Genomic DNA, 14,775 nt, shown 5'->3' on the forward strand with positions numbered 1-14,775 from the left:
GTCAGACAGTTGCCTTGGCCATATAGTTTAGTAGGCTAAGTTTAGCGGGCTAAAGTTCTGTTCGTGGCACCGGCATTCCATATGGGCACAAGTTTGAGTCCCAGCTGCTCCACTTCCAATCCAGCTCCCTGCTCATGGCCAGGGGAAGCAGGAGAGGATGGCTCTAATCCTTGGGACCCTGGAGATTCCGGGTCTCCCATGTGGGTGCAGGGTCACAAGATCTTAGGCTATGTATGTTTTCCAGGCTTCTGGCTTTGAATCGGCTCAGCTAAAGAACCAGCAGATGTAAGATCTCTCTGGCTCTCCTCTCTGTAACTCTGCCTTTCAGATAAGAATAAATTTCTTTAAAGAATACACGGAACTTTTAAAACTTAACAATGAGAGGTAAAAATAAGGGGAAACATAGTATAAATATATAAAGAAAAATAAAAAAGCATCTATGATGTGATCATGTTTTTAAATAGATATATTAAAAATATAGAGAACTAGGGGAAGTACCAAACCTTAATTGCGGTTATCTCTGTTCATTAACACTGTTTTTTATCTTCTTCATTCTATTTTGCACTTTTATCCTGTGAGTATATATTCCTTTGAGAAAATCTATTTTTGAAGGCTAAAGGATAAGCAGAAATTTGGAAAATGGCAGGTCAAACTAAAGGGCTACCTGAACATAAATATTTATATACAACATGGGAAGCAACTCAGATGTTCGTCAATAGGTGACTGGATAGACAAATTGTGGTTTGTCAGTAAATGGAATAGTTCCTCATGATGGAAAAGAATATTGAGCCGTGATTGCCAGGTGAAAGAAGCATTATGAAAAGGTTACACACGATGTGACGCCAGTTATATGACTTCCTGAAAAATGTAGAATTACAGTGATAATTAAAAGCTCAATGCAACTGACAGGGGTTGAGAGGGTTCTATAGCCAAAGCAGAGGGATATTGGGGGGCAGCAAGACTATTCTATACAATACATGAAATATTTGTCAAAATCTATAGAATTCTACAGCACAATGAGTGAATTTTGATATTTATAAATCTTATAAAATCATTCAGATTTAGTAACCCTAGGGACAGGATGTAGAATGTGACAAAACAATATAACTAGATTAAAGTGTACCAAACATTTCTTTAAGGGTGTGGGAAAGGAGGTCTTGAGAAATGAGTGAATAGTTTAAGACTAAAGGAAAAGAAACTATAAATAAGCTCTTACATTTAGATAAACTTGTTTCCCATGGGAATACAGGTTAACAATTCTAGTATTGATATATTTGCACACTAGAACTGAAGGCAGCTGGTGCAAACAAGGTTTCTCATTGTTGCAGTGAGGTTATAAATGGAGAAAGCTTTAATGATCCGTGTAGATTACGAACAATCATTTTAGTAATAGATTAGAATTGAAAATATTGGGCCCGGCGTGGTGGCCTAGTGGCTAAAGTCCTTGCCTTGAAAGCGCTGAGATCCCATATGGGCACCAGTTCTAGCCCCAGAAGCTCCACTTCCCATCCAGCTCCCTGCTTGTGACCTGGGAAAGCAGTCGAGGATGGTCCAAAGCCTTGGGACCCTGTACCTGTGTGGGAGACCTGGAGGAGGAGCTCCTGGCTCCTGGCTCTGGATCAGCGCAGCACCGGCCCATTGCGGTCATTTGGGGAGTGAATCATCGGACGGAAGATCTTCCTCTCTGTCTCTCCTCCTCTCTGTATATCCGCCTTTCCAATAAAAATAGAGTAAATCTTTAAAAAAGAAAGAATTGAAAATATTAATAAGATCACACATTTAGCTTACTATAATAGTTTTATTTGGAGAGACAAAGAATACTGATAGTTGCGCATATACGTGGCTTAGCATACACATGTATTTCCTTGCTTTGTCAACTGAAAGAATCTTAAAACAATGCTACCCCAATAACAACAAGTACACTTAGCACCCAGATCTTGGATTCTAATACATTTTTCTAAATAAACAAAAGCAAGACAAGAACTATAAAAGATAATCCTGGAAAAATCCTACAGTGACAGAAGCAAGGAAGTACTCAAAACTGATGGAACATACATTGAGAAGCTGCAAGAGTCAAAAGGAAAAAGCTTTACATTGTCAAATCTGGAACAGTTTAAGAAAAAAATAATATCAGGCTGTAATCTGAAAGGTGAAATAAATTACCTTGAGTCCATATTGATATAAATTCATTATTAGTTGAATAGATGGCAGTGCAGCCTCATGTAAAAGAATTCCAAGTAAATAATGTGGATATTCCACCCTACAGAGATATTACTCTCCAACTAAGTATGAAGCATATGTATGAAGTACGAACTATGAAATGTAGCTCTCCAGGTAAGTGTGAACTGCATGTATGAAATATGAGGTATGAAAGAAGTATGAACTTCTCCCTGAAGAGCACAGCATTAAAGAGGGTGCTAAATAACTGCAGTGGATGAAACTGACACAAAGTATCTTCAGCTATCAATCACAGGTCAGCGTGAACAGCAAGGTCAGATTGACAGTAGGCATGCTTGCTATGTGATAAAAATGGTACTTTATCCCAGTGTCTTTCTTCCAAGAACCTGAAACTCTAATCATGAGAAAAATATCTGCCAAATTTCATTGCAGGGATACTTCAAAATATCACTGACCAGATCCTCACATTTGTCAAGTTCATCACAAATAAGGTGGTCTGAGAAGCGGCCATATTCAAGAGGGCCTAACGAGATATGATGGCTGTAATTTAGTACCCTGGATAGAATGTTAGGTTGGAAAAAAAACATTCAATAGAAACTAAGGAAATCTAAAAGATAATGGACTTAAACTAATGTACCAATATTGTGCCATTAATTTTTTTTTAAAGATTTATTTTATTTTCATTACAAAGTCAGATATACTGAAAGGAGGAGAGAGAGAGAGGAAGTGGAGCTGCCAGGATTAGAACCAGCGGCCATATGGGATCAAGGCGAGGACCTTAGCCACTAGGCCACGCTGCCGAGCCCTGTGCCATTAATTTTAACAAATATCCCACAGTAGTATAAGAAGTCAACACAAGGGGAGGAATTTGGTGTGGGGAATATGGGCACTCTATCAATTTTTTTGTAAACATGAAACTGCTTCAAAATAAAATTAATTGTAAAATAAGTCAAAGGAAAAAATACTACCAAGATTAAAAAATACATTTGTAAATGTGGGAGCAGGAAGTGAATGAAGTAAGAAGGCAAGATAATTTCCCCATTGCTTCTGATCATACAATATGTAGTTCACAGCAGTCAAGACCACCACAAAAGGCAAATAGGTACAGGGAAATGTATGACACGAGTTCATCAGTGTCATACTGTGTGATTGGGACTCTGAGTTAGCCAGCTTAAAAAAAAGAGTTATACACGCACACATACAAACCTACACATAAACTCATTCATGTATTTGGAATTCCATCTACATTCTTCATATAAGGAGTATGATGTATGTTTCAGTCCATCACCAGAACCAGGATGGTCTTTTCCACATTCTTTGGAAGCCCTGGGGGAACTTATAAAGAACATAAAACATTGTGACTTAGAATCATATGGCAATTTTTTTGATGTATTGACACTAGCTTAAGCATCACGTAAAGCAAAAAGCACATTTTTTTCCCTCCCAAATGGATCACTCTAACTGAAGGATTTATACACAGAATTTTTTAAAGTACCCTCTGATAACACACTGCACATTCTACTGTTTCATTTCCTTCAATTACTTGCTAGAATGTTAATAAGTCAGCCAAAATTCTGATGTCATGTAACATCTTAATTGATCTGCCTGCAGAGATACTCCAAGTAAACACTACTCCTTTTGCCTAATAGAACCTTAATTATTTCACAAAAATATTCACAAACTTTAGGTTAAAGCAGAATTGATATTTTAAATAATTGTTCTGTGTCTATAAACTAGTCACCATCTCAGACCTTTCCAAATTGACTGTGTCCATCCTAATTGCAGCACTTTGATATGATTCTCTCTCAACCTAAACTCTGATGCACAAAAAAACAAAAACAAAACATTTTGAGGGCTTCCCATCTGCTGGATGGCAAGCCTCTACTAGATGAAGCCCAAAAGTTCATTACGTATATGTGCGCTACAAGTTTGCATAAGTAGTTCAAGTTAGCTTTGCAGTAAACTAAAACCAATGCCTTCTTCGCATATGCTCTTGGAAAGCCACATTACCAGGTACCCTTGGCAACTATTTTTGATACACAAGTATACAAATTCACATTTTATTGTATTAAATGTAACCCTGCCAGATCTGGATATTTTTTTCTCAAGTAGACTTATACTATACTCTACTTATATTTTATTTGTAATAACATAGGTATACCATTTTACATTTTCGTGCTAGTCATTAAAAATGGACTATTACTGAAGTTGGAAAACTGTTATGCCCACATTGCCAAATACTGCCAATTCAAATTACTAACCTGTCAATTGTCCTGTCATTATTATGCAGTTCAGGGTATTCCAGTTCATTCTCAAGGGCATTTTGAGAAACTGTCGAATGCCTTAACAAGGTACACAATGTTTACTGACTCGTGAGTTCTTGAGGAAGCACCTCGAGAGACCAGCAGGGCAACTCGAGACCTGCTGACGCATACCAGCCACTAGGATCAATTTGGCAACATATCGCTTGTAGCAGGCCACCATGCACAGATGTGTTGAAGTGAAGTTTCAAATATCACTCTGACTCAAAAGAAAGGGAACGCTCTAAATTGCAGTTATGGATTTGTAACAGAGCTGGTTCTGACATACCCCTTTTTAAGGCAATCTGCCCCAAGCTAAAAAGCAATAGATGTATTTATCTAACAAAAGTTAATGTGCTTCTGGGCAACTCAGGAGGTCACCTAGTATATAATTTATTATAAAATTTCTATGTTAGATTAATAGACGAGTAGAATGTAACAAACTTGGGGAGAAACGGCACGGCACGCTGGCCAACGGCACACTCCACAATCTCAGCAATCACTTAGATTCCTGACTGTGACTTACTAAATGTGACATTGCAGGACTTACATAATCTTCACTAGTTAGTCATCTGTACACCGGGGAAAATAACATTAGTTAGCTGCTTTATAGGATTATTATGAAAATTGAATATTAGTTATTATTCTAATATAACACTAATTTAACATGAAAAGACAACCTTGTGAAATCCATGCAATGGGCAAGTAATTACCTTTTATCTTTCTTTCATTGCTTATCAACTGTCCCTTTAATACTGAACTGAACAATCTTTTTTGGAATTGCCTAAAGTTTGTTCATCTACATACTACATGAGAATTGTCTTAAAGGAGCCTGGATCTGTGTTCAGATGCCTCAGTACGTGCCTCGCTGCATGCCTACTTGGTGTCCTCACACACTGGCGCAAGCAACTGTCTTTTGAGTTTTTAGTTTAGAGTAGCTTTTGTCAAAGTTTTTCAACCATCTTCAAAACATCTAAAACCCTAACCAAATATGTGTCACTTGCTGACTCTTGCTCAATGGGGTGGCTTCAGTCAACGAAGTGACCACACTGGCAAATAAAAATCAAGCAAATTCTGCACAAAATACAGCACAATTGTCAAGGAGTTTCTGAAAGACATGATGCTGATGGAATACTGAAGGATATCATCAACCTGAGAAAAGTCTAAAATATTCCGGAAGATGAAAAACCCTAGGAGAAACCCACCAATACCATCTTTTTTTTTTTTAAGAAAAAAAAAATTTACTGGAAAGGCAATTTATTCTCCATGTGGCTACAAAGGCCAGACCTGTTTCTTCCAGGTCTCCCACGCGGGTGCAGGGTCCCAAGGCTTTGGGCTGTCCTTGACTGCCTTCCCAGGCCACAAGCAGGGAGCTGGATGGGAAGTGGAGCTGCCGGGACACAAACCAGCACCTACAGGGGATCCCAGTGCGTGCAAGGTGAAGATGTAGCCACTGAGCCATCACGCAGTTCCCCCTCAACTCCCACCCTTCACCCCAACTCCCCACCAATATCATCTTAAGTTTAATCAATACCATCTTAAGATTAAAATAGCCAAGGCTGGACATGTGAGAAAAGCAATGGAAGACTTTGTTGAGAACTTCTTAGAAGTTAAGGAAACTAGGAAAATCCCACACCCTATGGAATTGTACCATAAAATTTAAAAATTAAGCAAAAAAAAAAAAAGAAGTTAAGGGAACATTGTATAACATTCATTTTAAGACAAGCCTTTTTATGGTTTATTTACTTCTTTATTTTCACTTTTATTTCAAATTTTGAACTTTATAGTACAATTTTGTGGAGTCTGGGTAGACAAGCCTTTTATATATAATTTTTTAAGAAGAATAGTATCAAATGAGAATAGCACAGTCATGAAGTAGTTTTGCTTTGTTTTTACACTTTCTTAAGTAAACTTGATGAAGAACATGTCTATCAGGACAGTGCAGCTCTGCGGCTGCAGTTACATTGGAGGCTGCTGTCTGAATTTGAGCCTCTTTGTGAATGTGAGACATAAGACTCAATGGCTCTCTCAGCCCGCAACCTGCTCCCAGGTTAGGCCAACAGGAATTACTCCATTTCTTACTAGTTTGTACACTGCCAATCAACAGAATTTAGAGTAGTTTGTTCACTATCACACTGCAAGCTTGGCCATACCTAAACACAGGTGTTATCTGGTTGTGTTTTCTCAACAAATAGCAGGTGGCACCAATCTGACCCAGGAATCTCCTTACCGAACACCAGGATTTATTTCAATGCTGTCTCCCACATACGGCTCATCCTGCCCCTTGACACCCACTCTGAGTGGTTGAAGTGTTTATAATACCACTTACCTGCAGGAGAGTCCAACAGAGCAAATAAAGTTGTCTTGGAGATGAGGTTCTCCTGATGGGGTTACATCTGGCTCCTTTCAAATTATCTCTGTGTGTTTTCACAGAGCCAGTAATATAAATGTATACCATCCAACGGTGCATTTCAACTTTAGTGAGAGTGTAATTACCCAGCAAACACTGAAAGGATGCAAGAATTGCTCCACTCATTGGAGAAGGAGGGACAGCTGGTCAGGGTGCATAGATTAAGAAAATCCAAAAGAAACAAACAAAGAAGCCTGTGAAAAGAATCTAGAACATAATAGGAGGAAATAAATCACGTAAGAGATGAAGAAGAGTTAAAAGTAATTTAAAGGATCAAAAGAAAGTTATAAGCAAAAATTAATGAACTATTAAAAGCAGTACACTACACGCATTAAAGGCCTGGATCTTTTGAAGGAGAAAAAACATATTGTAAAAAATGATAAATATTTGACATATCTCCTTAAGCAATTCTCTGTTCTTCAGATGTTTGAAAGATATTGATTTACTGGAATTTACTATGCCTCCACTTTTAGTATTTATTCCTGTATTAAAAAAATCCACATCACCTTCAATTTATTACGGCAGTGAGATAGTAAGCCATCATTACCTAAAGTGCATAGCTACACTTAAGTAAGCTAAACCCACTTGAGCTTGAGAAATGATGAATTAAACAAAGTCAAATAATGTTTTTAACTTAAAAATATATACTCATTTTTAGAGAAATACAACCAGCCAACATTCACTGTGTCTCAAATGGGGATTATAGTGTATGGCATTTTGCAAACTTATTTGCAAAGCTTTCTTTTTGTCAGGAAAACTCAATGTGGGCTTGCTACAACAAACATTGTGGCTAAAATGAGAAACAATACAAGAATGTCACGACCACCATTACTATTGCACGTTGCTGTACAATGTGTAATCCATGTGGCTACAACGCATTATAAACTTTACAAAGTACCAAGAAAAACACAAAAGGGTCAACTGAGTGCTTCTGAAATTAATGGATCTGAATAAATTGCCAAGTTAAGATAATTATGATTTTCTGTAACAAAAATAAGCACACAGGTTACACAAAGAGGTCCCATTAGTGGTATCAGTGTATTCCCTCTGCGTCTTACATCCTAGGAATACACTTATCAAAAATCAAATAGAATTTGAATAAGTAAAATCTTGAAGTATATAAGTAGGTTTATAAAACAGGTAATGTATGTCTCTGGAAAGCAATGAAATCCTGCAATTCTCACCATTACATGTATTTAAAAATTCCCGATTTATTTTGTATGGAAATTCTTTTCTATAAAGTTCATCTGGTAAAATAACATTTTAAAATCATCACAAAACTATTAAAAAAATAAATAAGCAGATCAACACAGAACTCACCTGAACAGACACGAATTCTTATTTCTAACTCAATAATTACAGGCTGGTTTACTGGGACTAGAATGTTCAGTGGAACTAAAAAAAATCCAAGCACGGAACAGAACATACTTCCCTTGGGGATAAACAGAATACCTAAATCCACAGATCAAATTCCAGATAGGGAAAAAATGCAAAAAAATAAAAAGCAGAAATATTAGAGAAACATAGAGAAACATTTTTTATCTAATCTTGGGGTGGGAAAACTCCGGAAACATGACCCAGTGGCCAGAAGCAAAAAGGAAAAGATTTATCCATTTTAAATTTTTTTATTTTTTTTTAGTCATTTTTAATGCATTTTTCCCTGTGCACAAGAGAAATAACTGATAAAGTCAAAGAATACACTTTCCTTTTATACATAGCAGTTAAAGTAATGCAAACATCACATGACACTTTCAGTGAAAGTTACATTTCCAATTACAAATCAAAATGCATATTAGGGTCTCTTTATGGGAGAATCTGAGAAGGAAGTCTTAGGTAAAATCACTTTCCTGGCATTACTACACTGACCCTCCAGGCTGCACAAAGATTAAGGTCATATACAGTCAATCTGCAAATGTTGACACAATGTTACACTGTAAGTTTTCTGTACAATTAAATGTATACTTAGATATACCAGGATAAACATTTCTACTATAGTTTAACTGAACTTGCCTAGCCAACATTTCACTGAGAAATTTATCAAATATGCTGTAAGATTCTACAAAACTGTGAGACATAACTAGCTCCACAATATTTCTGGTATCCTTTCTCCTTTTGGTTACACATATTCTGCTCAGAGATTCTACTGCAATATTTCTAGATGTACAGTTCCAATTGTGCTTACTGTACTGTGTACAAACATAGCAAAAAAGATCGACGAATGGTACAAATCTTACAGCATTTTGCTAGCAAAAATACATGCCAAAGTCACAAGAAGCAATATTGTACCACAAATTAGAGAGCTTCAAATAATTTGCTTCTGTTTTTAATATCGTTCATTCTACATTAAATTACTATCATAGGCTAATGTTAAAATGCAAATAAATCAGACATCTGTAGGACAAAACTTGTTCACCCAACTGTGAAGGCTGATACCTGTTCCAAAAGTCACAATAAATGCAGAATAAAGAGAAAAGTTCACATGCAACAGCTTTGAGTGAGACAGCATTGATCCCCACCATTCAAAACGGAGAAGGAAATCAAAGGACACGAAGGCAGGGGGAGGAAGAGATAGGGAAAGGGAAGGGGTTAAGGGAGGGAAGGAACGGGGAGGGAGGGAAGGACTCCACCTTAAAATGCATCGTATTAAGATTTATAACTAAACAGATTTAAAAGAATCAAAATCAAAGTATAGCACGATTCTGTGTGTGATTAAAGATTTAAGAGCCATTATCAAAAATAAGATACATTTTTTTCAAGGTACAGAAACGTAATTAGGACGGCTGGGAGCCCAGCAGCCTCTCAATGGCCGCATTGATGTCGCCTCCTGTTGCTATCAGAGCCTGCAAGTTTGCTTCGCGGTTTAAGAAGCCCATTGCGTTGAGCTGTTCCAGTTGCTGCTGGAATCGGACTTCTGCGTTCGGCAGCTGCGGAGGATTTGCCCCAGCCAGAGCCTGCACCATTTGCTGAATGAACTGCTGGTTCGGTCCAGGTTCTGACGTCGGACTTGTAGTTTCGCTGGGTGCAGAGCTGGGCACGCTGGCTCCAGTGGGGGCACCAGAGCCAGTGGAGCCAGGGGTGCCTGCAGGGCCAGTGGGTCCTATAGGCCCAATAGGGCCTATTGGGGTGAACGGGACTATGGGCCCTATGGGGCCTATGGGAGTGACCGGGCCCACCGGGCCGATGGCGGTTCCCAGCACTCCCACCCCCACGCCAGGAGTGAAGCTGGGAATGAGGCCAGGCGCTTCAGTGGCTAATGTTTGTAGCCCCTGCTGGATCTGCATTAAAGCCTGCATTGCTCTCGGGTTTGACATGGCCGAGAGTGTGTCTGGATTCTGCATCTGCTGCAGGAAAGCCGGGAGCTGTGGACGCATCTGCTCCTGCAGCTGAGGATTGGCAGTGAACAGCGGGCTGTTCAGCATCATCTGTGCAGCCAGGTCTGGATTCTGGCTCAGTGACTGCATCATGCTTCTCATGTAGGGTGCGGACAGCATGTTCTGAATCAGCTGGGGGTTTTCAGTGATCTGCTGCAGCAGACTCTGCATTCCTGGAGTACTGAAAATGCTGGCAACGTAATTGGCTGCCGCCACGGTGTTCCCAGCAGCATTGCTGGAGCCACTGCCAGAGCCACTGGCAGTGCTTGTGGTCGTGCTGGTGGTCGCAGAGCTCTGCGTGGCCGGTGGGGGCGCCCACGGATTAGGTAGTGGATCTCGATTTTCTGTGCGGGAAGGCTGAGTGCCTTCCCCAGAGGGGGAACTGCTCCCCACCGAGGCAAACGGATTACCCCCAAACTGCTCTTGTGCGGCATTCAGCATCGGCTCCTGAATGTCAGTGTACATGCGCCTTAGCGCATTGTAGCCACCTGGGATGCTTTCGAGATTGCTGAGAGCCAGGTCTTGATTTCTCATCATCTCTTGCATCATGGCTGGATTCCTGGCAATTTCCAGGGTCTGCCTCATTATATCTGGGTTGTTGAGCAGGTGGCTGATTTCTGGGTTTCTCTGAATCAATTGTTGCATCTGTGGATTGGCCATAATGAGCTGCCTCATCAGATCGGGATTCGAAAGCATGCTCTGAACAAAGGGATTTTCCATGATCTGGATCATCATCTCAGGGCTGGCCATGAGCTGCTGCTGCATCTGGCTCTGGAGCTCAGAGAAGCTGGTCGAGCTCAGGCCTAGGCTGCTAAGGCCTGCAAGTCCTCCCAGGCTCCCCAAGCCGAAGGGGTTGCTATTTGTGGAGATAGGTGTGGAGTTACTCCTGGGAGTCGACGCGGAGGTAGTAGTAGTTGCCGCGGCACTGCTAGGCTGTGTGGTGGACTGGCCCTGAGGTCGGTTCTGGCTTTTGATAACCAGGTGAACAGTCAGTCCATCATGGATGCCATGCTGCATCAAGGTATCTTGATCTTTTAAGATTTTGCCAGCAAAAATCAGCACTAACTGATCGGTTTGAGATTTGAAGCGTTTGGAGATCGCTTCTTTAAACTGCTGGACGGAGCTATTTTCGGGCACTGCGAACTCCTCTTTCTCTTTGGGGGTCTTCACAGTGACTTTAATGATTTTGGGCTCGGTGGGAGTAGCGGCCGAGCCTGGGGCCGCAGCAGGGCCGCGGGAGGGGCGCGGGGGGCCGCTGCTCTCGCCGTTCTCAGCCATGGCGGCCGCGGTGACGCAGGCGGGCAGGGAAGGCGCGGGCGGGCGAGAGCGAGGGAAGGAGGAAGGAAGGAGGCGCAGCCACAGCGCACTGGGCCGGGCCGAGCGGGGAGCGCGGAGCACAGTACCTCGGTGATGCACAGCGCGATTCCCCGGTCCTCCGGTGCAGAGCAGGCTCTCGGCGTAGGCCTCGGGCTGAGGTCTCCGCGCTCGGGTCTCTGGGCCGCCGCCGCCGCCGCCGCCGCCTTGTGATCCGACCGCGCGCACTCCCAGCAACTCCCGCAGCCGCTCCGCCCGCTCCTCCCCGCCCCTTCCCCTCCCCCAGCTCCGCGCTCTCCTCCCCGCCCCCCTCTGCTGACGCGGCGCCAGGCCCTGATGGATAGATCTGACTCGGTCAAAATTAAAAACTTCTGCACTGAAAAGAACGGAGAGAGGGAGAGAGACAGAGACAGAGAGAGAGGAAGAGAGGCACACGGAGAGAAACAAAGAAAAAAAGATGAGAAGAGAAGGGACTAGAAAGGAAGAGAAGCAAGCAGGCCTGGCTCGGAAGGAGGGAAGAAGGAGGAGGGACAGGAACCAGTTGCTGTAAACGACATGAGCAAGACCAATGTAGAAGTGTATACCAGCAAGCTGTAACGCGGTGAAACAATGAAAGCCTGAATCGGACCGATCCCATATAAAAGAAGAAAAATGAATAATAAGGAACTCTGACAAAGCAAAAAGGAAAGAGCAACACCCCGAATGGGGGAAGGGGAGAGCACCAGGCAGGAACACACATTTCACAAAGAACAAATGGCCATTAGGCATCTAAGTGGACGATTAAATCACTACAGACGAAAGAAACGCGGATTAAAACAATGAAATTCTACTTTTGGTTTATTGTATCGGAAAGAAGAAAAACCATGGTGAATCTCATTTGAAGGAAACTGAAAAAATGCACTCTCATGCTAGTTGACTGTGAATTGCCATAAAACAATTTGAAAATATATACTAACATTTAAAAGGCTTCTGTGTTGAACTCAGAAATGCCCTATCTAGCGACAGCTAAAAAAATCAGATAAGGATGCAAAAATATTTGTGTACCATACACATACATGAACTACATCATTTAAAACAATATTGAAACATTTTTAAATAATGTATTTACGTGAAACTATTCATGTAGATTCTGATATTATCATAAACTGAAATAATACTTGCAATCTTTAAACATGAATGGTTAATTTTCTTAACGTTATATGTGGAATCAACTGCAAATACAGAGAAAATTAAAGTTTTTTGCACTTAGTTTTATATATTTCTGTACAGTTAGAAGCTATAAAACCATGCACATTTCAATATAAAAATACAATTAATTTTTGTTTCAAACCTAACATTTGAACAATTTGTTATACACACAGACTGTGCTATGAATGTGTGAAAAAAAGAAAAAATTGGAAGACTATATCCAATACGTTAATAGTGGCTATTGCTGACTGCTTAAACTATCAATGACTTTCTTTAAAGGTTTATTTACTTTTATGGAAATTCAGATTTACAAGGAGAAGCAGAGGCAGAAAGATCTTCCATTCGCTGGTTCACTCCCCAAATGCCCACAACACACAAAGCTGAGTTGATCTGAAGCCAGGAGCCAAGACATCCTTTCTCCCATGGGTGTAGGTGCTCCGGAGTTTTGGCCATCCTCCACTGTTTTCTCTGGCCATAGCAGGCAGGACGCGAACCAGCACCCAAATGGGATCCTGAGGATTGCAGGGAGAGAATTAGCCAATTGAGCTATCGTAGCAGGCCCAATGAGTATTAATCTGTTTAGAAACATTTTGCATTTATAATTGTTTAAAGTCAGGTAGAAATTGATAAACACAATGATACTGGCAGAAATGACCATATTTACCTAATTAAAAGATGTAAAGATGTGGCTCTGCCGATGAAGAAAATTTGAGAAATGGAAGAAGTAATTTCAAATTTCTGTATATGATTATAACACTGGGTTAGACCATACAAAAAGTAGTTTTACCAGTGAGTATCTAGAGAAGATTTCTCAGCAAGTCAAAGCCACTGGATCACAAATATAACTCACAATAAGAAAAAATAAAGGTTATAATGTATGATCAAAATAAAATAGAGCAAAAAAAATAATGAATTTGTTTTAAGCATGTTAATGTGTATAAAACCAAAAATCTAAATAACACATACCAAGTTACACCCTATGGTGTTTATAGATACACAGCTATATTTATATGGGGAATATTCTATTAGAAACACACTATGAGGGCCCAGCGTGGTGGACTAGTGGTAAAGTTCTCACCTTGCATGCACCAGGATCTCATATGGGTGCTCTGGTTCTAATCCTGGCAGCCCCGCTTCCCATCCAGCTCCCTGCTTGTGGCCTGGGAAAGCAGTTGAGGATGGCCCAAAGCCTTGGGACCCTGCACCCATGTGGGAGACCTGGAGGAAGTTCCAGGCTCCTGGCTTAGGATCAGTGCAGCATCGGCTGTTGTGTTCACTTGGGGAGTGAATCATTGAATGGAAGCTCTTCCTCTCTCCTCCTCTCTGTATATCTGATTTTGCAATAAAAATAAATAAATCTTTAAAAAAAGATGCTATGACTCATACCAAATTTGCACCCATGTGGAAGAAGAAATGGATTAGGATACTAAAGAGTGATTAAAGCAAACTTGAATTAAATCTGTAAAAAGCATTTTATTTTTTTTTAAAGATTTATTTATTTTATTACAGCCAGATATACACAGAGGAGGAGAGACAGAGAGGAGGATCTTCCATCCGATGATTCACTCCCCAAGTGAGCCGCAACGGGCTGGTGCTGCGCCGATCCGATGCCGGGAACCTGGAACTTCCTCCAGGTCTCCCACGCGGGTGCAGGGTCCCAATGTATTGGGCCGTCCTCAACTGCTTTCCCAGGCCACAAGCAGGGAGCTGGATGGGAAGTGGAGCTGCTGGGATTAGAACCGGCGCCCATATGGGATCCCAGGGCTTTCAAGGCGAAGACTTTAGCCGCTAGGCCACGCCGCCGGGCCCGCATTTTATTTTTTTTTAAAGATTTATTTATTTTTATTACAAAGTCAGATATGCAGAGAGGAGAGACAGAGAGGAAGATCTTCCATCAGATGATTCACTCCCCAAGTGAGCCCCAACGGGCTGATGCGCGCTGATCCAAAGCCGGGAACCTGGAACCTCTTCCAGGTCTCCCACACGGGTACAGGGTCCCAAGGCTTCGGGCTGT

General features: G+C 41.1%; 1 protein-coding gene across 1 annotated transcript; it reads right to left on the minus strand.

The window, feature by feature from the left end:
• Window positions 1–8,497: 8,497 nt before the first annotated feature.
• Window positions 8,498–11,839, minus strand: UBQLN2 (ubiquilin 2). Its single transcript, XM_004598284.4, has one exon. It carries the CDS (start codon window positions 11,535–11,537, stop codon window positions 9,660–9,662), a length of 1,878 nt encoding a protein of 625 aa, XP_004598341.1. The 5' UTR covers window positions 11,538–11,839; the 3' UTR covers window positions 8,498–9,659.
• Window positions 11,840–14,775: the final 2,936 nt, after the last annotated feature.

This window comes from Ochotona princeps, chromosome X (genome assembly GCF_030435755.1).
Source record: "Ochotona princeps isolate mOchPri1 chromosome X, mOchPri1.hap1, whole genome shotgun sequence".
Taxonomy (NCBI): domain Eukaryota; kingdom Metazoa; phylum Chordata; class Mammalia; order Lagomorpha; family Ochotonidae; genus Ochotona; species Ochotona princeps.

Bases quoted from the DNA above. Each gene is read 5' to 3' on its own strand.
- UBQLN2 (XM_004598284.4), bottom strand. From the start codon at position 11,537: ATGGCTGAGAACGGCGAGAGCAGCGGCCCCCCGCGCCCCTCCCGCGGC.